Below are 25,281 nucleotides of genomic sequence, written 5' to 3' on the forward strand. Positions count from 1 at the left end.
TCACACACGCACACACACACACACACACACACACACACACACACACACACACACACACACACACACACACACACACACACACCTCCTCCGGCGACCTGAGAATAGAGGTCAGAGCTGCGAGCTGGTTGTTTCAGTGATTTCACGGCGCGTTGCTTTCAATCAGGCGCCGTAATGAAAGGTCTCATAACTCCGACGTTAATGGGGGCGTTCAACAGCCCAACAGCCCGGTTCTGTTCACTCCGGGACACTTCGGATCCACAGGTCTCGTCCCGGGGAGTCTTCGCGGGGCAAGTTCGAGGAGCGCGTTCGACAAAACCTTCTCTTCTGGGTCCCGACGAGGAGGATCAACTCCGGCCTTGAGGGGTTGCCGCGCAGCTTTGTCCGTTTAATTATTTACCGTTAACTGAGAGCGCCGGAGGAGGTACCTCATTACCCAGAGTTAACTACACATCAGGGCTTCTCATGCAAAAGGTTTTTTTTTAACACTTTTTTTGGGGGGGCAAGGTGAAAGAGAACATAAAGAAATGTTCAAAACTAAACTTCTTCTGGTGCATGTGATGAGCTGAGCTCGTTTGGCTCCGCCCACCTGTAGCCCACAGCTGACAGTCTGGAAACCCTGTCAGCTCAGAGACGTCCACGAATCAGCTCATTTCCTACAAAACACTTTCATATATCACATTTAGAGGCAAATGTATTTGGAAGAAATGTAATTGCTCTATAAAAATAATGTGACCTCGACGCCATCAGAAAGACTTTGCGAAGAAAAGATTGTGTATTTCGTTAAATACTTTTCTTTTTTTTAAACTTCCAGTTGACTTTATCGGTATTTAACCAAAACATTATTCAAAGTAAGTGTTAATCACTCCTCGGTTGCCGTCGAATAAACTTCGTCCGTTAGTACGTCTTTAATAATGTTCTGGAGGGAGTGAATTTTAGACCAAAATCTGCATCTTAAACCGATAAAAAAAAAAGTAACCATTCTCCACATGGCTTGTAAATGGAGGTTAAATGCTGCAATAAAATAAACAAACATACAAAATATCTCACATTAATGTGGCAATAGGAATTAAAAGGATTTTTATAGGGTCACAAAGCAACAAATGGAGCCTCTTTCTCTTCTGTCCTGGTCCAGTCGCCGATCTCCCCTCCGTCAGCAGAGCCCGGCCGCGGGAGGCAATAAAACAATAACGACATAATAAAATGATTACGGGACGCCGTTGTTGCCAACGTGATGCAGCGCCCTCGGGGTCCCGAGCCAAAAGGAGTAAGGTAATAAACATCGGCTCGTCACGCCGTCGCCCTCCATCAAAAACACAATCACACCCCTGCATGTGCGGCAAAACGCCGGCAAACAACGGTTCCTCTGCCGCTCGGCCAGCGCTGCTGCAGACGCAAAACAAACACCGCGGACTCGACGTCAGCTTCATTCGATGACTTTAACACCGGCACGTTCTGTGTATTTAAATCAAACTTTAAAAAAAAAAAAAATAAATTACAAAAAAAAGGGTTCGTTGTACCTTGTTTTCCGAGTGGTTGAGTTCGGGAGTCTTGGCCGTGGCGTCCAGATCGGTCACTCCTCTGTTGACGTTTAGCTCCTCCTCCTCCTCCTGCTCCTCCTCCTCCTCCGACGCCGCCGACGGCGGCTGGTTGGACTCCTCCGCGTCGATGTCGGTCTCCTCGGCGACGGTCGCCGTTTGCTCAGCGCCCGTCAGCTCCCGAGCTGAGCCGAGGAAAGTACACACACACACAGGTGGATAAGCACGCACGCCTGCACGCACACACACACACATGTGGGCATGAACATGTACGACACGCACACACATGTAGGCATGAACATGTACGACACGCACACATGGGACGGACACACAGGAAACCAGGTGAGAAACGTCATCCAGTACAGGTCACGGCACAATACACGTCTTTTTATTGTATTACCATGGAGACACAATAAAAGATATAATTCAATGCAACTTTTCTTATTTCGTGTTCTCAGTTGACGTTCGTACAGTTTATTCCAAATTATTGCAAAGGAAACTAGAGACGTGTGAGTTTGCGAAGAAGCAGATATCGTGCGTGAAGATCATCAATACAATTATGCTGCATTTCACCGGAGGAGGAGGAAAAAAAAAAAAAAGCACTGCGGCCATTTTTTTTTTAAGGTTGCCGAGGGCAACGCATTCAAGGAAGATGACTAAAATGGCTGCAGCGTTCGCTGCGCTTCATTTCTGCGGCGTCAAATTTGATGGAGTTGCCGTTCTGAATTTCTACAAGAGGTTTAATAAACATTGGGGACTTATTATGAAGTCTAACATCCAGTTTTTTGTTTTGCCTCCAGCACTCCCAAATCTTTCTCGAATGTTTTTTCTATTTCGAGCGTGTTTGATTTGGCTCCGCGAGAGATTCAACTCTTAACACTGTTTGTCACAGTTGCTGGAACAATTTGCCTTTTTCCCCCCGACGACAACGCCTGGAGTCGCTGGCTGCGTATCACGAGCTTCACCCGATTCTGAGTACAAAACATAAATAAAGAAAAACTCAAAAAAACATGTTTTTCTTGTTTTGTTTAGTTCCTACAGTTGATTGTTTGAGCTCATAGAAAGCTGTTTTCACATTCATCTGCTGAAGTTGGGAACGTTGATTTATTTTTTTAAGGGGCGGGGCCTTTGAGCAAAAGTTGTGACATCACACATTTTTTAGCTTAGTCCAATTTAGCTTTTTAAAAAACACTTTAAAAAAAAAAAAAAACAAGAAAAAAAGGATGTTACGGTGAAGTTTGACATGTTGCAGTTACACATATATTTGTATAGTTTTTGAATGAGGGAGAAAAAAAAATTCATTTTAAGGATTTTTTCCAGATAATTGAATGTTTTTGTAAAACAATTATATCATCTACACATTGTAAGTAAAAGTAAGGTGCTTTATATTAAAACATGCCTGAAGGTGATCTTTAATATTAATATTTAATGACTCTCCTTATTGAAGAGACTGCTGTTACTTAACCTATTTAACACCCGTTGAGCAGAATATGGGGGCGCTGCGTTTCGGCTGAAAAGCACTTTTTTTTTCTTTTTTTTTTTGCACCATAATAGTCCAATAAACCAAAAAGATTTAAAGTTGAAGCGGGTAAACAAGTGAAAACCCAAATTGGACACGAGTGCCATCATCTTTGCCTTTTGGCGGCAGAGAGAAAAGCCGAGTCAAGCCGACTGCGTCTCGCTCGCTCCGTCAGATAAACAAATTCTGTTCTGCATATTAATGTCTGAATATAAATGTGCAATAAGTTTCATCATATCTTCCTGTAGGCTGAATTCAGTGCACTTGTAGTTCACTGAGCTGAGTCCCGTGCAGCGTCGTCTCTTGTTCGTTCGACCCCCCCCCCCCCCTTTATTATTTCCAGTTGCAGCGACGGAGAGCCAGCTCGTCGCCAAGTTGTTTGTTTGTTAATAAGATTATATTTGTTGCTTTTTCATGTCAAAGCTCTTCTTGTATAATTGTTCGTCGTCCGAGAACAAAACTTTGTCCTCTTTCTGTCGGACTCCCTGCAGCTCAACTCCACTTCTCCAGCCCCGATAATCCACTTCTTCATTTCATCCACCCCCCCCCCCCCGACCCCCCCTTCCCCCTCGACTAAAGCCACGTTTTTTCCCCTCCCGTTGCTCTAATCTGCCTCTCTCTCCTCCTCTCTCTCCGTCCCGTCTCCTTTTCACCGCCGTGATAATTAGTTCTCCAGATAAGCTCGTTGGCTGTGCGTGACGGGCTCTTGTGTTATTTAACGCGCCGTGACAGTGTGTGTGTGTGTGTGTGTGTGTGTGTGTGTGTGTGTGTGTGTGTGTGTGTGTGCGTGTGCGGGGGGCCTCTCTCTCTTTTGCATGTGCACCCCCCCCCCCCCCCCCCCCCACACACACACACACACTTTGCCGATATGTGTGGATGTACAGCGACAGTAGCCTGGGTGATCTCCGGGCTCATCGGCGTGTGAAATGCAAACTGGTCTCTGGATGGGTTGGAGGAGGAGGAGGTGGAGGAGGAGGAGGAGGAGGAGGTGATGGAGGAGGAGGATGAGGAGGAGGAAGGTGGAGGAGGAGGAGGATGAGGAGGTGGAGAAGGAAGAGGATGAGGAGGAGGTGGAGATAACAGATCCCTGACCTCCACCCGGAGCCACGTGCCCGCCGCCGCCCCCCCCCCCCCCCCCCCCCGACCCACCGGGCTGCTGCACATAAAAAGAAGAAGTGGGCTCGGGCCACCAGTGTTGTTGCGCGCTGCCTTTCTTTTTCTTCGGGTTGACTCATCCGTGACATCCAGTCCAGCGCTGCCCTCTCCCACAATTGCAGGCGGGAAGGCAGCACGCCTGTGTGTGTGTGTGTGTGTGTGTGTGTGTGTGTGTGTGTGTGTGTGTGTGTGTGTGTGTCTGTGTGTGTCCAAGATCTGTTTGTTGGCTCTTTGAGGACACATGTGATGTGTTGTAGGTGTTTGTGTGAGATGAGATTTCAGATTTGACTGTATTTTTTAAATTTCCAACATTTTTTGGGGAGATTTTAGATTTATTCCCCCTACCCCCCCACCCCCCCATGACCTAAAAATCTGCATTTTCTTCCTGCTTTTTGGTTTTAAAGGTTTTTCAGTGCCGCTGGGATGAAAACTTACTACATACAAATGGATTCTAGCTGCTCAACTCAAAACCCTCCTAGTCTATTACAAGTTGACTATCATTTTCAAAACTCCTCCCAACATTTTTTCATTGATGACGATTAAATTTGTACTTTTAGATCTTCGACCGAAGTGACATCGCAAAAAAACTTTACAAACTTTGCGTGTTGTTTTCTGTCTCAAGTATATTGCAGATAATTTTGCAGTGAAATTGGAAACTTATTACATGTTTATTGAACCAAAAACATCACTGTGGTCCTGCTTAGCTTTTAATTGAGACTCTATTGTGTTATTGATTTGTTTATTGTTTTTATTGTATTTTTAACTTCATTATTTTATCTCTCCGAAACCCTTTGCGATGCATCGCTGTGTGAATATGTGCTAAAAAACAACAACAACATGAACCTGAGTTGAGTTTTAGTTGATCACCAGACAGGATGCCTCCCATTGAATTCCCCTTCAGCGGGAAACCATAACGGTAATTAATCAAGGCAGCATGTTGCAGTGTCGGGGGGAAAAAGACGGTGTTATGATGTTAGAGAGACTCTTGTTGCATAATGAAGGAACGGCAAAAAAAAGAAGAATAATTTTAGAGTAAAACGTTGTTCAAAACAAACTTTAAAAAACTTATATTGAGGATATTTTGGGCCTTACAAAAAAATATAGATTTTACCCAGCAGCTGCTCCAGCTTGGCTTTTCCTCCCGGTAACATGACCCTTTGTTTGTCACTTTCAACTTGTCCCAAAAGGTCTCCTCTCAGTTTCTTTTTTTTTTTTTATATATATTCACAATTTTTTTTGAACAGCCACAACTAAAACTAAAACCTCCTCCATACCGACCGGCGCTTTAACACCTGAACCGTCAGATCCCATCAACCCACGCGTCTACCTGCCTACACGTTCCCGGCTCTGCTCGTCTCATCCTACGGTGAACATGTACATACGGCTGTGATCTTCAATCCCCTGTTTGTCTTTTATATAATTGATGGAATTTGTCTGCATTCAAAAAAACAAACAGGGGAACAACTTTTAGATGAAGACGCCAGAACAAACGACCGATCGACGCTCTGCTTCTCCTCCGTCTCACGCTCTGATTTCCTCAAAGCTGTTACATACAGGTGAGCAGACGGTGAAGACATTTCACTGCGTCGGCTGATTGCAGATGAGCAGGACAGATTTCAGGTTGTGTGTTGTTGTTGTTGTTGTTGTTGTTGTGCGTACCTGTAATGGAGCAGTCGCTGCCGTTCTCCTGTCCGTCGGCGTTCTGCTGCGTGTGCTGCAGACTCAGTTTGTGACACACCTCGAACGCCTGGCCGACCGTCCGGACGATGCGCATGGCCTGACTCTGGAGGAGGTGGAGGGGGGGGGGGGGTAGGGGGGGAGGGAAGAGGCAGAAATACACGTGTGATTATTAAAAGTGCCACTTTTGTGTTTAAAAAAAAAAAAAAATCAAGAATCAAACTTTTTTTTATTTTTTTTTTATCCAATTTGATGTCTTTTTCTTTGGATTTTTCTCTTGACAGTTTGAGTCTCCACTTCTTTTTCCGGGATATTCAGTCCCCGCAGGAGTTCGGTGAGTTATTTTGTGATTGTTGCCATCAAACATTTGCGATTTTGCGCCGGATTTTAAAAAAATTTGTGAAGCGATTTACGTGATTTTTTTTTTTTGCGGTAAAATTGCAGAAATTAGAATTTGATCCTGCATCTATTGGAGGGACTGGATAAATGAAACAAAGGGAACGTTAATAAAACCATCACTCCTTATGTACCGGGGGGGACGGGGCTTCTCGCGGTAAATGTCTGGATGTACTGAACCTTATTCCCCCCCGGTGTCAGATGCAGACCGGACCCAGATGTTGCCCCAGAAATGTGTGTGTGTGTGTGTGTTTTGTATCGAACAGACACAACAGGGCCCAGAAGAAGAGAATAAGTGGGTCACGGAGTCAGCTGCTAACTCACACGGACTAACGGCGTCACCTGATGATGCTGTCTGGGATATATTTTGGTGCGATTTCTATTTTTCGATTGGATTTTTGTTTTTTTTTCCATTTTTACCCGCAGGTGCATGGACTCGGATGGATTCTTTGTTGTTGTTGTTGTTGTTTTTGGTTTTGGGCCAGAACAACTCCACACACACACCCTCTTTTGTGAGGTTGTTTTTTTTTGGCTATAGTCTTACTGTTCTTTCTTTCCAAAACAAAAACTCAAAAAACAATTCAAATTATGCTGCTTTTGCTTCATTTCGTGTGGATGTTGTTTCCATAGTGACCAGACAGCAGCTGCCACAATCAGCAGAAGTAGTTTGGAGCTGCCAAACCAAGAACAAAGCCAAAATACCAGCGGTGACCCGGCTGCCTTTGAGCCACAAAACCGACGGTCGCGTCTGCTTTGTTACGTTCAGTCACCTTTAAAAAAAAAAAAAAGTCACTGACGACCTGTCGCCACTTCAAGAAAACATCTCGTGGCTGTTTGGAGTCATCGAACCTGGTGGAAGTCCAAAACTACTTAATTTGAAATGCAATTTTTCTGAAAAAGAGTGAAGCAACAGAAGGAAACGAAATGAGAGTTTATAATGTGGCAACTACTGTAAAAGCTGTTTTGTAAATTGAACACCTTTTGAACTGTTGTGTTGACGACGGCAGTTTGAAGACTTCAGCGTGGGCTCGTTTTAAAAACCACTTCTATAAATCCATTTTGAGAAAAGGAAAATTACACTACACAAGCATTGCATGCAGTTTAGAGGGGGAGAGTGTAACAATGGTTGTTTTTCTGTGGCTACAATTAATAAATGTCCCATAAACACTTTGCATGGAGGATAATCGGCTTGAATTTGTCGAATAACCAAAGTATTAAAATTAGATACCAAATGACACATCATGTTTTCGATAGTAGATAGAAATGGTAGCAATTCGATCGGTCTGAAAAAAAAAAAAAAAAAAAGGCATCAAAATTTGGTAAAGAAAATGAACAGAGATGTCCTAAAACGAGAATAAAAACAAAAAACAAAGCTGCAATTTGTATATATTAGAATCTGGTGTCTGTCTGTGATACCGTTGTAGTTAGTGTGCGGTAACAGTGTCATTAGACAACTGTGTGACATGGATACGAGCAGCTGAATGCAGAGAGACGTCTTCAGAAACGATGAGTTATTTTTATAGTAAAGACAAATAAAGTAAATTAAAAAAAAAGAAGATTTTTCTCAGCCGTGACATCCGCCTTCTCTCTTTCCTAATTTTCCGGCGATGAGTATTAATATCCCGAAAACAGACGCGACATCGCTTTCACGGGCGTCAAGAACGGATAAGAAAAAAAAAAGACACTTAGTGCCACTTCAAGAGAAAATTGCCTCGCGGGCTGACTGCTGTTAAAAGACGACGGCGAAACGGGCTTCTGCTGACAAGAAAACATATCGAATTAATCAAAAGTCCATATAAAAAACGAAGTTCGCAGCACTGTCCCTCCTTCTCTGTGGATACCGCTCGTGCCTCATCGCCCTTCATGTGTTCCTGACTCTTTTCTCACTTTGTCAACTTAAAGTTGAAACAACCTAAAAAAAAAAAGACGATCAAATCAACTGAACAACCTGCGAAGAGACTTTGAAACAACTGGATCCACCTCCAACACACTTGGCACCATTTTTTCAGGCCATCTTTCTGGTTCAGGCCACAAACTGGATATAAGAGTGGACGTAGCTTCCGGGTCTGAAAAATGAAGCCGATGCCAGCGTGTCTCAAGCTGCAATACCACTGAGTGCCACTAGAGGGCAGATCCAAAAAGCCTCCGGCTCCATCGTTCAACTAGTCTCCGAAAATTCCTTGTGAAATTTATTTCACGGGTTATTTCGGTGTTCTCAGCTAAAGTCACTTAGCAATAATCTGTCATTAATTAGAAAATAAGCTTGTGTGTTTTTGGGGGCGTGTCTGTTTGATTGACAGGCCGGTGGTGCAGTCAGGTTGTAGCTATCGATGGGCGGGACGTTGTATCGTCGGGTTACCAATCAGATTGAGTCAGATCCCCCAGCTCGCCCAAATATGGTCACTTCTGGCTCCAAAACAGCTCCGTATTAGCAAAGATGGCGCCGGCCAAAAATCCGACGTCGTGAGCAGCTTGAGAGTCGGACGTTCGTACGGACTCTTCTCAGTAAACACAACCCCATTTGAAAGAAGCATTTTTCTGAAAAGCTTTAATTGACTCTTCCAAAGGCTGCAATGTAGTAAACAATGCAACAAAACACTTTCCTCTCATAGTCTTCTTCAGGGTCTCTTTAAGCAGACTGTTGTGATATCAATAAATATTTTTGCACCGTGGCAACGAGTGCACGGCCACATTTCCTTCTCAGCTCCATTTGTCATTGAAACACAAAAGCAGATCTGTTTGAATTGCTGAAAGAAAAGCTGGGCAGCAGGTGTGGCATCTAAAATGAGAACATCACTGGAAAAATAAAATAAAAAAACCCACTGAAAAGATGCGGGGAAGTGTTAAGGTCAGATCTTTATGATTTTAAATTTGAGCAGCGATATGCAGGGTGGAGGTCAGTGAGAAGAAAAAGGTTCTCGGTATAAACAGGTGAATTTTTAGCAGGCAGAAACTCCCAATCTTTAATCTGCAGTATAGTAAGCAGCAGGGAGCTCTGAGGGCACTTCGGAGGTCAGGGATATATCTTTGGAGCGTATCAAGCATAAAATCGAGTTCTAGTTTGAGGACATATTTTTATTATCTTAAATCTCTATCTTAGAAATCTATCCTCTGCCGTTGCAGAGACGCGAGTTCAGTTCTTTGCTTCCAGCGGAGTTTCTATAAGCTGCAGCTGCTTTAAAGGCTTTTTGGGGAACATGGAAAGAAATGTATTGCAGTAGTTAAACTTAACTGTAATAAAAGAACGCACAAGAATAAAAGCTTTTACCTTCGCTTTAGTCTTTAAATGACTTGGAGCTGCTTTGGTTTAGGATCCTTATGGGACTCAGAAACTAGATTAGAGTCGATTATAAAACCTAAATTTATTGCCTCGTGCCTGAACGTGAACACAGTTTTTAATTTAGTTTTTGCTCTTCTGTTTGAACCATAGACTGCATATAAAAGTGTTCGTAGCTTCAGGATCTTAAAAATGAGGTTAAATGTGGAAGTGCCATAAACTGCAATACCGCTGAATGCCACCAGGGGTTGGCTCCGAAAAGCCTCCATAGACTCCCATTTAAGTTGTCTCATGAAACACAAAGTCAATATATGCTTTTAAGTTATTTTGGTTGTTAACTAACGGCCTTCCTACTTATTTGTTTTCTGGAGGTCCATATGAAAACAAAATTCCCATCATTACTTAGAAATTAGCCCTCAAAGAGACGTGGGGTTTTTTTGGGGGGGGGGGGGGGCTGTTTGATTGACAGGCCTGTGGCAACGGACAAAATCCAAACTCGAGGCTTCGTCACTGCCGATCAGAAACCGACGGGTGACGTCGCTGTTGGTTGCCGCTTAGTTTGAACTAAATCAGGACAACAGAAATCAACACGATTGTTCATTTGTGCAAACACACAAAAAAAATCCTTCTCGAAACTGTTTGCCCCCAAGAAAAATTCAGCCTGTCTACCAGCCTTAACCACCTTAATCACTTCCTGTTCACAGTAACCAAGTAGTTTTCGTTGTTTCAGCTTTACCACGGCTAAAAGATAACAAAACATGTATGAGTCGGTTTTGGAGCAATTATATGGGTTGTAAGAAATACAAAAATAAAAAATTGACACTTTGGCAACTTGTTGTCAGTGTGATTTTATTTTCTTAAACGCTCAGTCACTTCCAACACACTCATCTGTTCTGAGTCCACTCGCTTGTCATGAGGACAGTCGTCCCGCATCTCAACAATTTTTTGTTTACATGCGACCAATTCGAGCCAATTCTCCAGTAAAGATCTCCGACTCGGGCAGCTGACAGGACCGCTAAGAGATTCGTCACTCAAATGCAAAGCCTCCACATCCAGACGTGTAATAGCTCTTACGTTGGACATCTGTCACCATCTCTGTCTGCCTCTCTTTCTCTCTCTTTCCCACCACCATCACTTTTCCTCTCCTGTCACTTCCACTGAATAAACACTCCTTTCTCGGTATCTCCGTCTTTCTATGTCTCTTCTTCTTCTGTGGTGTCAAGCTGCCAGCGAGGCGGATGACTGCAGCGGATGATGGCCTCTGTCTCGCTCTCGCCGGCTGGATACGATAGGGCCTCGTCAACAAGGGCGATGCATTATTTATCCCGGATTACCCACCGAGGCTCAGTGCTGCTTTTTTGCTGTCCGCTTGGAGGTCTTGGCACAAAAAAAAAAAAAGAAAAAGAAAAAGAGGGACAAAAGGTGGGAATACAATGCAATCTAGGAAATAAATAAGCGGGGTAAACAAAGAGGGGACGGTCGGGGGAGTTACTCCTTTGCCGTGTCTCTCCCCTCTATTGATGAGCAAATTCATAGCCGGTAATTCAGCCAACAATAACGATGGAGTTTTATTTACAGAGCTGCATCAGTGACACCCCTGATCACCGGCTACAACCTGCCACGGCCCGATGTTCATCAAACACTCTGGATTTCCTCACGGAAATTATCAGGAGAGGAGGACGGAAGAACAGTGGGCAGATGAAAAGAGGTACTAATCAATGGACGGGGTTGTGTGTGTGTGTGTGTGTGTGTGTGTGTGTGTGTGTGTGTGTGTGTGTGTGTGTGTGTGTGTGTGTGTGTGAAGTAAGTGGAGTGCGACGAAATGAACTCATGACGTCTGAGTCTTCGGAACAATTAGCTCACTTTCCAGGTGCTGCACAGGCCAGAGTACATCACAAAAACACACACACACACACACACGCACCCACACACGCACACACACACACACACACACACACACACACACACACACACACACACACAAACACTCCAACAAGAAGGGTCCTGATAAGGGGAACCTACCGGATGCCTCCATTTCCTCCCCCAGTCACCAGACATGCTCGTTAGGGAAACTGGCATCTCAGTAGGAGTAATTTTAGAATTTCGCACGGCGATGCCGGCGACCTTTCCAAACTTAAAGCTGGACAGGAAACAAACATGGCTAAAAAAAACTTGCAGTAGTCAAAAACCTACTGTTACGCAGATTGCTTTCAGGTGCAGTTTCAGCTGTGTCCCTAAATAGCTGCTCACAACTTCAGTCTTCGCTGTGATTAGAGTCCTGGAAACCCCTGTTTGTATTAAGGTTTGAATGGTGGACCAATCAGTGACCAGCGGGGGGGTTGAAGTAGATCCAACTATGCTGGTAAAGTTTTCGGCCACAGACTGTATATAAAAAAATCAACGTAACTTCCAGGTCTAAAAAAATGAGGCCTTCAGCTGCAATACCACTTAGTGCCACTAGAGATTGGCTCTAAAAAGCCTCTGACTCCATAGAGTCCCATTCAACTTCTCTCGTGAAATACAAAGCCAATAACTTTTTTCCAGGAGCCAATGTGGTGTTGTTAGCTAAAGTCTGTCCTTCTTACTAGTTTCATGGCGGTCCATCTGAAAATAATCCTGTCATAAATGCCTCCAGGCCTCCAAAAGCTGTATGATTGGAGGGTGAGAGGGGGGGGGGCGTGTCTGTTTGATTGACAGGCTGGTGGTGCAATCAGGTTTCCGCTGTCGGTTGGCAGGTGTAATGTCCTTGGTTTTATACATAGAGACACCATGCAGCAGAAACTCTTCCGAGAAACTAATCTACTATTACACACTGATCTACTATTACACACTGATCTACTAATACACACTGACCAATAAAACCGGGCGGCGTATCGACTTCTGCGTGTTTACATCTCAGCGCTGATCTCTCGTGATCAATACATCCCACCGCACCACCGATATGTAGCGTCAGGGAAGAAACAATTTAATCCTGCCACTTGGTGCAGAAGCTCTGACAGAGAGGTATAAAAATAATTTAGGCCGAGAGTAAAAAAAAAAAAAAAAGAAGAAAAAGACAAAGAGTTCAAGACAGAAGGATCGTTTCAGTGAGATATGGTGTTTCAATAAAAAGCGCTGAAAGGATATTAAATCCAATTATCGTAACCAAGCGGTGTCGGGAACAAAGTGAGTGCTCGCCATTGATATGTCTGGAAATATATAGCCTGATGTCTTTTTATTTCAGCGCTCATGAACATCAGCGAGGACACAACTGATCTTTGGCTTTAATCCTTAAAATCTACAAATTTTAAACACTGTACCAGATTTAAAATATAAACCCACCACACATCCCGCACTTTAAGCCACCATGTCAGTATATAATATAATACTTGACCCAGGCTGTATTCATGCCGCAGTAGTTAGCAGTGTGATTGCCTACGAGCAAAATATGATTTAAAAATCCGATAAAAAAAAAATGCATTCATTATTTCGCCTCTCTCCGTCTCATTAAACCGGCCGTGGACAACAGATGACTTCATAAACCACTCGAGTAATAAATGAGCAAATTGACAACTTTTTCTTAGCTCCTCGAACTAAAAAAAACAACAAAAAAAAAAAACGAATATGATATAGGAATAACATAAAAATGCACAGCTGCAAGATATCCATTAAAGCAGCGGTGGTGGGAAAAGTCCATTATCAGGTTTAAAAGACCGTAACCAAGTTTCACACATTCGTCTTTTAGCGTCTTCATGTGTGTGTTTCTTGACGCTTGGCTTGTTTAATGTGTTACCGCCTCATTGGTGCCGATATGGTAAAAAGATTGGACTGAGCGAGTAATGACACCAACACACGATCGCTTCCCGATGTTGGTGCCAAGACAGGTTATTTCCTGTATCTACAATTACACTAGATGTTTCCTAAATGCCTGCTGCAGTGCACGCAACTCTCCAATATAGTTTGAAAAGTGCCAACATATAGCGTTTTAATATCAAATTGAAGTAATAAAATCCAGTGTTTTCCCCTTCGATTGGGACCCCCTGCTCCTCCTAGTATGAAGCTGGACCCTGAGTGAAAACTTCAGGCTTATAATTTGAAAAGTCGCAGCACTTAGGCGAACTGTAACTTTGATCCGTGTAGCTCCGCCCCCCGCTGTCGCAGTCCGGTCAAAAATATCGTTTTGATGTGATTCACCTAATTTATAAGCACCCGTTTTCTTTCCAGCTCAGTGTGAGAGTCTCTTCTGTGTTTATGTCCTCTGATCTCTGCGCGTCTCGCTGTGGGCGGAGCTAAAACTCTTCTGCACTGAAGCGGTGCACCGGGAGAAGGAGAGCGAGGGCAGATTAAATAAAAAAATTAAAAAATGCTGAGTCACCAAATATCGTCTATGTGTGGGGGAACCACTGTCTGGACACCAAATCTGGCCAATGATTGTGTGACAGCTGCTAAATGGACCTTGAGGGTGATTTTATCTACTGATTTCTTCGGACCAATAGAAAATTTCAGATTTCAGAATCGGGGATAATTTGGAGCCTTTGGACACTTTACATTTTAATTGTACCAGAAAAGGTAGAATTCAAAGGAATATTTCTTCAGTGTGTAAAGTTGTATTATCAAGAAAATACTTGAGGTTTCCAGTCTTTTCTTGCTGATAAAAAAAAAAAAAAAAAAAAGTGACGTTACACTCTGCTCAAGTCCACAGTGAAATTGCAAAATGCAGACGAGTTAAATATCAGCCTCAAACTTTCATTTACACATTTTTCCTAAAATCTCTGACCCGACCCTTCGACTCGAGCTAAAACTGACTCTTACAATGACGAAAATTACACTTAAACACAATCATTTTTGCGACGAGAACAGCCGATCGCACACGTGCGGTGATCTTTTTTCGCCGACTCAGCATTCGGTATTCTGCTGAACACTCGCTGCCCCATCGCTTCCAATTCCACATAATAGAGAACCAGGTTCATTCATTGGCTTCCTTTAAAACCGAGAGAGAAACTCACAGCCGGTACAACTCACAGAAGCCACTAGAGCCCCCTTTTCTTTTTTAAATGTCACCGTGATTTAAAGCCAAGCCGTTTTCTTTTTTCTTTTTTTTCCACTGCTGGTCGTTAAGAGGGAAATAAAGTCTGCTTAATCTTCTACTTAATCTTACACCCGCAACCTTCCGCATGTCAAAACGCACTCGCACAAAACCACACAGGACGTTTTTATAGCGCGTTTGATGTGTGTAGCCTCGTTTCCTTTTCATGATTTTTCATTTTTTCCCCTCTTTCATCGTGCAGTCTTATTATTTGTATATGTTCTCCTTTATCTCCTCTCTCTTTTATTCTGTCTTCTTCTGTAGTCCTGACAAATACATAATAATACCTCAGGTATTATTTTCATGTTTTTCTTTTCTTCTGGTGTAAAAGCATTAGTGGTCGTTAACTGAGCATTTACCGTCCATTTGCTGCACACAAACAGCTGACTCGATAGTGTAGCTAAATTGAGATACGCAAGTTTCCACCTATCGCTACTTTTATTGCGTTCTTTGAGGATGCCGTTCTGAAGCCTCGAGAGTTCGGCAATTCGGACATCGTCCGACGACACTCAACCCCGCCCACCAGAGGCCTTTCAATCAAACAGACACGGCCCTAAACATATCGCTTTTTAAGGACTAATATTTAATTAATGAAGGAATTATTTTCAGATGGACCGCCGGAAAATTAATGAGAAGGAGCGACTTTAGCGAACGACACCGAAATAACTCGTGGAAAACATTTATTGACTTCAAATTTCAAGAGAGAAGTTGAATGGGAGTCTATGGAGCCGGAGTCTTTTTGTGATTGTGTTGTACTGGTAGTCATCAGACTTATTTAAAGCCACAGACAAGGAAGTCAATGTAGTATTGTTTGGACCTAATCTTTGTATTTGATCATTTAAAGTCCCTTTCTTTGTCTCTATTGTCATATTTAAAGCCGCACTAATCAATAAGTTTATATTTACAATGATGAAATGATTATGTCACAGATAAATATGACTCTTTTCTGCAGTTCCATCGAGCTTTCTGGTGTCTTTGAGCTCCTTGTTTTGGTTGGTTTCATTATTAAAAACTATGAGGCAAAGTTAGTGACCAGCTGGTGAGTGTAGAGAAGTCGAGGCCGATATTGAGGAGGTGGAGACCAAAACAGAGCAACAAGGAGAGAAAACTTTAAACCCCAAAACAATGCTGATGTTCCTCTGTGTCTGCTCTAGTTACTTCTGGTTAACTCTTTGCTTTACATGTTCACCATATTAACTTCAGAAGATGGTGTTACCGTGTGTCTCTGCTTGTCTTTACAGTTTGTTGTGTTGCTTCAAAGTCGCCCCAAATTTAATTAATTCAGGTTCGAGTCAAGGAAACTATGTATTTAAGAAAAATTTGGGTTTATTGTCAGGAGAAGCCAAATAAACTTTATTGCTACATTGCTGACTTTATTTCAATGTACCAATATGAGTGTTTTTATAGGACCAGATGCTCTCAATCTGTCAATCATCACACACCCAGAACAACTAACGTTCACAGCTCCAAATAATCTCTCAATAACATAGTCTCATAAACTTCTGTTGTTTATAACTGCGGCATAAAACTTTAATGTTGGGTTTTGTGAACTGCATTTTTAACAACCCTGAAAAATGTTTAAATGTTGATGCTGCAGGCTTCGGCCACGACTCCATGTAGTTTTAAAATTTCCCTAAATATTGACATTTTATTCGTATTTATGTTTTTAAACCGAGTCCGTTTGCTGTTCACTTTCTCTTTTTTGAGGTTGTTCTTTGTTTGTTTGCACTTTTTTGTTTGAATCGTTCCTGTATTTTATTTTCGTCTTTTGTGTTTTTGTGATGTTCTGCATTGATATTATAATTTTTTTTTAATGTAAAACTGAATTCATTGAATTCATTGAATTCATTCATCTGAGACACAGAATTTAATAAACAAAAACAGAAAAACTTTAAAAAAAAAAACTTGTCTGCGTAAACCCCCCCCTCCACACACACACACACACACACACACACACACACACACACACACACACACACACACACACACACACACACACACACACACACAGTTTCCAGCTTAATGGCTTCGGGGCTCTGGTTGCCCCGGAGAATTTTGGTATGCGTCACTTTCCATTTTGTCTTCTGAACAGAATGTGTGTGTGCGTGCGTGCATGTGTGTGTGTGTGTGTGTGTGTGTGTGTGTGTGTGTGTGTGTGCGCGCTCATGTGTCAGTGTCGGTCTGTCTGTAAGAGATAATGAGGCAGTGTGTGTTTCACCCCGCTAACCCGTGGACTTAAAACCATCGACTCCTGCGAATTGGCAGCTAAAATGGAAAAACCCGTTTCTCTAACTAACTGAGTCACACTGCCGGACTCTGTCTCCTCTTCGTCTCCGCTCAGCTCATCACTGCAGACGCACATCCTGCCCACCGGGGGAGCTTCGAAACCTGTTCCCGAAAAAAACTCAACAACGACGAAGCCCGCAGCGCCGGGAGGAATTATTGCTGCCCGACAGCCGTGAGTGTCTTTATTGGACGTTGTCAGGATGTGTGACTCCGACGGCGACTTGATTTAAGAGGAGCAGGAGGAGGAGGAGGATTTGTTTCAAACATCACTCGACTACCAGACTGTGAAAACATCGAAAATGACACGTTCAGGGTCGGGCTTTTTTCTGCCTCGGCGTTATACAGCAGCAACGTTTGACCAGTTTGTTATCGCAAATGTGTGAAAACTGAAAGAATCAAGAAGTCAAAACAAACGACACGCTTCCTTTAGTACACTAACAAATAGCACTCTTACATGTTAGGCCTCTTACTTGTGTAGTGCAGTTGACACGAGTAGTGTTGTTTCTAATCGCACATTGACCGGACAATAACCTCAACATGTGACCACATCACCTGCAGCTTTAATTATTTCACCCAGAAATCGACGTATTTTTCGAGCCCTCTTGTTTAAACACACTCGATTAACACAGCAGTGGAAAAAAATACACCTTAGTGAGGCGTTCAGGAACAGCTGCAGCTTCCTCAGAAGCCTTAATTAGAAAATTATTTACGTCGGTGGCCCCGCCCACTTCCTCTACAAGGTGGCGACCGTTTATGGTGGAAAGTGTCCAGCGTTTCTTTTTCTTTTTGGACAGTATTGAGTGCATCGTTGTAGTTCACTGCATGTTTCTTGACAGTGCGAACGCACCGATGCACTTAAAATTGTGAGCGTTAATACGCAAGTACGACATTTGGCACACAGCACTGACCTTTGCAAATCTTTGAGTTTGTTTTGAGAAAAATCCATAAAGCTGGTAAACTGTAATCTTTTTTTTTTTCTTAATCATGTCAACCAAGAATTAATGAATCCTAAACGAAGAAGTTGCGTAACAAGTAGAGATGCCGATTAAATGATCAAACAGAAGTTCTCTCACCTTCTTCTTGGACTTGAAGACGTTGCAGCGGAAGACGTTACTCTGTCCGTCTCTGGCGATGTAGCTGAAGATCTTCAGATCCTGGGAGTCATGAGACACGTAGAATATCCTGAAAGAGATTGAAATAGGTCAGAAAATGTTAAACAACAACAACAACAACAAGGACAACATCCGATATAAAACCGCAAACAGAAGGCCGGCAGCGTTTCTAAATGCATCTTAAGACGCAAAATAGGCAGCGAGCCCGTTTCTGTGGGGTTTCAGAGTGACAAAAATAAACACTTTTTCATGTTTGTTTTAATCCAGAGGCGAGAGACGGATTATTTTAGCTACGGAGCTGAAAAACAGAAAGTTGAGAAAGTTGCGATTCGATTCGATTTTGAGGGGCGAAGTGACGTTTCAATACACCGATAGGTTTTTTGGGGATATTTTCTCGGGGACTTTCGGAACAGGAAGCTCGGAAACGGAGTAAACTTTAATCTCCGAGCAAAATAACAAGAGTGATACATCGCTGTGCGCAGAGGAGCCAGAGGAGCAAATACTATAATGATAAACAAATAAATAAATACCCCGTGTGGAAGAGGATGAAGGGAGGAAAAGTAACTTTGAGACCAAAAATAGAGTTGTGCCGGTCGGAAGAGGAGATATAGAATATCCTGCAGAGACGAGGTAAATAGGAAGAAACAAGTTTAGGAGCAAAAAAAAAGTGAGAGCAAAAGAGATAAGAAACAATAAGCTGCAGGAAGGATGGATGTAATTCGTGACGACAGAAGAAACACTGCTGAAGAGATGTGATGAAAGTTGAAACCAAACAGCTGGAATTTTTCAATCTGAGAAACGATTTAATTTATGCAAATATATTCAAGAATAATGAATGATTCATTAATGTGTTTTCATCTTGGAGCTCATAAAAAGAGTTTTTGCACAGTTCTTCCCCTGTTTTATGTATTTTGCATTTGCTAGTATATTCTGTGACCGACATAATTGCTGCTCGCGTGACGTTCTCTGACTTTCTTTTTGAAGCATGATGTTCTGGTACACCAGAGACCAGGAGGACTCGTCCTTCCCACGGTGTTTTAGTATTTAAACGGTCTTCGCTTGAGTCTATTGCTCGATTTAATAGACCTAACAGGTCATAGCAAAGTAAAAAAAAAATAACAAAACAAACCCAGACATACTGAAATAATGAGCAAAACTAATAGTTTTTGGTCTTGTGCCTAAAACCCGATCATGTAAAAACAAAACCACAACTTTTCTGTTGCAAAGAAATTGTCACGAATTAAAAAAAAAGTGAAAAAAGCTGTGTTGCTAATCATGCAGCAAATACGATGACACCGATGTTAATGATAAGTATAAATATAAGCTTTAACACGAATATATTTTTTTCTTTTCAACAAAGTGTTGCTCCAGTTCTTAAGATTTCTTTAACATCAAAATCATTCAGAGATATGTGTCAGTACATTCAGTGGTTCGCAGCAAAAAACAAAGTTATGAATAGTTAATGCGGCAAACGTAAAAGCCCGTCTCATGATGCTGCTGCCCACGATGTATCCGTGGCAACGTTATACTTTCTGTTCCTTGTAAAAATGTTGAGAAAACGTAACATTTTCCCCAAAAAATACTTTCATGAAAATAACTGCACGTCAATCAAAGCAACCTCGACCTCATCCGCCCGTCACTCGCTGCGTCCTAAAGAAGCTGAATCGGAGCCCGTTAAATTACTTCATCGCCTTGAAGAGTTGTCGTCTTTTTTTTCAAAATAAGACTCTTGCGATGTTTTAGCTGGGAGTTTGGTGTCCATCTGTTTGCGTTGCTTTAACACAGAATTTGATAAAATACCAAGCGACCGCAGGAAGTAGCAGAAACCTCGGGCAGAGCAGCTTCCTAATTGGGCAATTAGTGCCATATGAGGTTGGGCGGGTCGGACGCTCGGAGTAATTTATTACAGGGAGACAGTGGACGACCAGGGATTATGCAAACGAGCCTGCTGTCTCTGTCAAAATGTGTGTCTGAGTGTGTTACCGTACATGGTGGTGTGTGTGTGTGTGTGTGTGTGTGTGTGTGTGTGTGTGTGTGTGTTTGTGCACCAGAGATCGAGGGGTTTCATCTATACACAGTGACATTTCTGTGGTATTTGTTTTGGCCTCTTTTCTCCGGGAGCCAGACGACCTGAGGTCTTGACGGTGCCTTCGTCAACCCCCGCAAAGCAGACTGTCAAAATAGTAGGCACAGACTATCTGCGGGCAGTCGCACAGACACACACACACACACACACACACACACACACACACACACACACACACACACACACACACAGTTGGAGAGTTTCTGCCTGATTTCAGATCCAGAGCGCTGCTCCAAAAATCTGTTCCAAGAAGTCAACTTAGTAGGAAAGTATAAAAAAATCTGCTGCAAGAGCAATTATTTATTATTTTAATGTGTCTCACATTATCATTTATTTAGATTTACTTAAATTAGAGGGGGGAAAAAAACAGCTTTCAGTTTCGGAAAATAAAAGCAGCTTTATAAAGCACAAATGCAAACAAGGAGACCGATCATGTTGCGCAAAGATTTTGTTTTGTTTTGTGTGAAGAACTCATGAATAATAAAAAATGTAAGTTGGCCGTTGAGGTTTTCTGATTCACTCGGCTGTATCCTGCTTTTGTACAACTACAGCAAATCATAAGACTGTATACAAAAAGTGGACATAGCTGCAATACCACCGAGGGCCACTAGAGGCTGGCTACAAAAATGGCTCCATGGACTCTCATTCAACTTCTGTGTTTCATTCACTAAAGTCACTCCTTCTTAATCGTTTTCTGGCGGTCTGTCTGAAAATAATCATTAATTAGATATCAGGCCTCAAAAAAGGTTGTTTTTTTTCTTCTGGGGGCGTGTCTTACAGGTGGGTGGGGCTTCCCAATCCCCAGCTCTGCTTGTCTCACCACTTGTTGTCATCACCCATCCCCATTTAGTGATGTGCATGCTCAAAGTGACAGGAAGCCGCTGGAAACTCTAAATGGAGTCACCATTAAGCTGGAGGGATTACTGCAAACTCAGCGGTGTGAGGAAAGCTGTCGTCTAATGCGGCTACACGTCAACAAACAAACAAGAGTCTCAGTTATCAGACCGTGTCATCTCCTGGGAAGAAAAACTGACCGCTCCCATCCGGCTGCTCCGTCTCCTTTCAAGTCTTTAATTTTTAGACTCGCAGTCACTGCGATAAAAATCTAAAACTCAACGTGAGCTTTGGGGGGGAAAACCCCTTTTTCGTGCTCCGTCGACTGACATGGCAAATATCAGGCGAAGATAAAATAAAAAAAACAGAAATATTACACGCTGCAACAGCGAGGCTCAGCTGAGAGCGGGTAAAAAGTGAGTTTCAGTCGACTGGCTTAGCTGACAAATCCCCGAGCGGAGCGGAGATGACACGTCTGATACGTCTCTATCAACCGTCTCCGATAGCAACCAGCTGCCAAACAATCCAGGTGAAGATGCAGCCGGTGGATCGGATGGTGGAAACGAGAGACGCGAAAGCTTGTCGGCGATGGTTAATGGTGAAATAAATCGAGACTGCAAGTGTACTGCTGACAGCGAACTTTTTATCTGGTGTTTTCAAAGGGGGGGAAGGATGTCTTTCCTGTTTAAACGTACGATCCGCAGCATTTTTTCCACATCAACACAAATAAACTGCAGATAAACAGCACAAAAAAAAAGAAGAGACGCCTCTTTGAATCTGCGAGAGGTCAACACGAGGACCAACTTCTCCAAAACACGACGCAGCACCACAGATCAATAATAATCCATTTTAATTTGAGATCATTTAGATAATATCCGACCTCTCGAGGACAAATCTAAAAAATATCTTTAAATTAAGTTAAAAATGAATCATACAGCTGTTGGAAACATCAGCGGTGAATCGTTGCTGCTGTCAAATGAGGCAAAAATTGTTGCGACGAAATGACTCCAGCGTTTCTAACAGGTTGAGATGTATAAATGAAGGCGGATGCGGAGACTCATGCAGTTTAGAGGGGGAGAGTAAACAAACAAAAAAACTCTACATTGTTTTATCAGCAATGTGTCAACAGACCAGAATGCAATTAAGACTTCCTGTAGATTTAATATTTCTGTACCGTCGAGGGCACTGAGGACATGTCCTCTGTAATTTTGGGGTGTTTTAGCATCTTATTGAGGGCGATTTATTATTTATAGTTATAATTAACACTTGGTGGATTTTTTTTTTTACAATCTGATACCAGTTTTTATTGAGTTGTTTTTCCACTTGACTTCCTTTAGGCCAACAAAACATCAAAAAAAGTATTCAGCATTTTGTCTTCAGGAAAGTATTCAGGCAGTTTGGAAAAGGTTCTTGGATCATCGTAAAACTCAAGGTAATTAAACAGTTAATGATAAAATGGTGGAAAATTATAATAATAATTAAAAAAAAAAAAATCCCGGCAATGTTGCCATATGTCAACTTTAAAATGCATTTGTATCTATAGAGGTGAACGATAATCAAATAATTTGCGGTAATATACTGTAATTCAGCCTCATTTCACACTGAAAGTTATCATTATCTTTGATAGTCAAGTTTAATGTTCATATCTGGGACTCTCACAGGTTTGAGGAATAATTTCCCCCCCAAAACATTTTAAACACGTTTTTAACACAAAATGTTCATTTGCAATTTGAAAGTAAAAGTTTATCAAATGGTTTTATTTTGAAGTAAACCGGTAGTTCGAGGTCACCTCCTTCGGCTGCGATCGCCACAATGTTGAGGAACTTTTGAAGTTTTTGCTGGTGGCCTCTCTGACCCGAACTGCGACTTTAACATTCAGAGGAAAACTACAAGCGAAGAAAAGTTATATTTATTTATTTTTTTTTTTTTCTACATTTCAAGGATTCCTGCCCCGTTCCAACTGTGACCTTTTACAGCGGGGTGTCTAAATCCCACGAAGAAGCAATCAGAGCAAATCTGCCGTCCCGACTACCAAACGGAGCTCGGACGAAATGTGTTGTTTAAAATGGGAAGTCGCGTGGAGAAAGACGATAGAAGAACGAAACGGAAAGAGAGGACGGCGAAAGCAAAACGAGAGGATGGAGAGAGGCGAGGAAAAGTGTGTGAGGAAGATTATGAGGTGAGAAAAACCGGCTCGACACAGAGACGGTGAGGGAGTGAGGAGTACCCCCCCCCCCCCCCCCCCCCCCCGCCCCGTGAACAAAGCCCTCCACGTTAACGGCCCGTCGGGCAGCAGGCTGTGATGCTTGAGTCGTGAAGTGGGCTCGTTTCAGGCGGCCTCCCTCATTTATTTCTTCCTTTGATAAATAAATCAAAGGCCATAAGAGGCAACGCGTCGACGGGGGATCGATACGGCGACGCACCCGACGTCTGGCGTTTAGACTCCCGCGAGCAGGAAGCATCACGTTTCCGATATCGTGTGCTTTTTAATAGCAGAATTATTATTAGTAGGATTCATATTTACGACATAAACGACAACAGAAAGACGCAGAAATGTCCGAAGACTTAATCACGACGTCAGATTTGTGGCGTTTAAAAGCTGGATCTTTTATTTAACTCAGATTGTACGAATTTGGATTTGAGTGACGCGTTTAAGTGCTTTTAAACGTGCAGGTGTTGCAACGCAAGAATAAAAAGGGGTCGACGGGGTGTCGTCGCTGCACGTCGAGTCATATTTCCATAATTATGTTGGAGTTTCTGAGGATTAAAGGTCATATTTGACCTGAAATTTTTAATAAAAATGTTTTTTTTTTATGAAAAATGGAACTTCAGTTACTGTCTTGACATGCAGGTGACCGGAGAAACTAAAAGGTTACGATGTGCAATGTGTCCTTATGTGCTATAATTAAGCAATATTACAAACAGGGTGCGGTTAACGTTCTTACGTTACCTACTAATTCATAATGACTTTATTCGTGTCTTAAGTGATGTGTTTGGAGTCCGATTGTTGTGTATTTTAAATCTCAAACCAGCTGAACACCTGATTTTCAGGTAAGAGGTTAAAGGTCAGAGGTCCAGGTTTGTAAATTTGAAACAATGCTTCTCGTGCAGAAATAAATTGCTTGTTGTAAGATTTGTGCGTCGGCGGTGTGAACGTCACTCATTTTAGTGGGATGTGTTCAGGCTTTTGACAGGTTCCAGCTGGTCTCCAGGTTTATGTGACAGACAGAGATGAAAGCCAGAAACATCCCTGGGATCATTTGTAGAAGCGAGCTGCATGATATTTTAATTTATTTTTCAGATATCTCAGATTTAATATAGAAGACGAACTATGAAGTCTCCCACTGACTCACTACCAGTTTTTCACAGTTTCAAAGATTTGCACTAGCAGTGAGAATTCAAGCGCTTCAAACAGTAAAAAAAAACAAAAAACATTATAATTTGTGAATGCTGCTTATTTAAATGTTTTTTTTTAATTTAACTGCAACAGATGACTTCACTTTGAATTGAGCTGCAGACTTCAAGTGGATCGCCGCTTTAAACAGAAAGAGGCTCCATAAAGCCCCTTTTGACTGTGTCGCACTAAAACCACTCAACAGCTCAGCAGCGGGAGAAAACAGAAGTTCTGCTTTCACAATTACCAGCTCTGTTCTGTTCCCTCCGTTTATATATCTCACTACGCAGATGGTGTCGGTGCGACCTAGAAAAAAAAGTTTTCCAGAGCAGCATGGATTTTGTGGCAACACTGAGATAAACAAAAACGTAATTACAAGCGCGTACAGATCAGCCATTATGTAGATTGAAAATGACTATAAGTGGCAAGGGGTGAAAAAAGGTAGAGGTTCATTATCAGAAAAGCTGCTGTGTCAGCGAAATCTCCGCATAAAGACAGAAAGAAAAAAAGAAGAAGAAAAAAAAAACAGGAAATTTTTATAGCACAGCCTTGGCAATTCTGAAAGTTACACAACAGCCTTAATTCATCCGGCAGACAGGCAATTTCCTACTGAAGTCAAGGTGAGAACTTATTCTTTGATGCATTATTTACTGAAAACGTTAAGCGCCCCGGTTTGTGCACGTCTTTGAACACATTTTGCCGTGAAACACGGGATCAATATCTCATGCCGTGCAATAAACCGAGCTCGGCGAAGGCAAACGGAGGACTTTTCTCTCACGTAAACACAAAAGCTCCAAACGAATTGAGACAGGTGAACTATTTATGTGGTATTTCGGTGTTCTGCCTCAGGCGAGAAGACCTGCAGGTAAGTTTGTGTTTGATCACATTCACACTCTGGTGTTTGGATATTTACAGAAAGGAAACTGTTGCAGGGTAGATAAGCAA

The 25,281-nt window shown here is 42.4% G+C and overlaps 1 protein-coding gene across 3 annotated transcripts in view; it reads right to left on the bottom strand.

Annotated features, from left to right (window-relative positions):
• Positions 1-25,281, bottom strand: part of nos1apa (nitric oxide synthase 1 (neuronal) adaptor protein a) — a 143,004-nt gene that overhangs the window by 50,362 nt on the left and 67,361 nt on the right. For 2 of the 3 annotated variants that reach the window (XR_011178401.1, XM_069152981.1), the window contains exons 5-7: positions 17,984-18,092; positions 5,869-5,992; positions 1,518-1,768 (exon numbers count right to left, since the gene is read on the bottom strand). Coding sequence is in view for 2 of the 3 variants with exons in the window: in XM_069152981.1 (XP_069009082.1) it covers positions 1,518-1,768; positions 5,869-5,992; positions 17,984-18,092 (484 nt within the window). In the remaining variant the exon portion in view is untranslated. The remainder of the gene's footprint in view (positions 1-1,517; positions 1,769-5,868; positions 5,993-17,983; positions 18,093-25,281) is intronic. The other variant, XM_069152982.1, reaches the window with a different exon arrangement.

This window comes from Embiotoca jacksoni, unplaced genomic scaffold (genome assembly GCF_022577435.1).
Source record: "Embiotoca jacksoni isolate LCO1_2020_lvr unplaced genomic scaffold, fEmbJac1.0.p SCAF_19, whole genome shotgun sequence".
Classification (NCBI taxonomy): Eukaryota; Metazoa; Chordata; class Actinopteri; family Embiotocidae; genus Embiotoca; species Embiotoca jacksoni.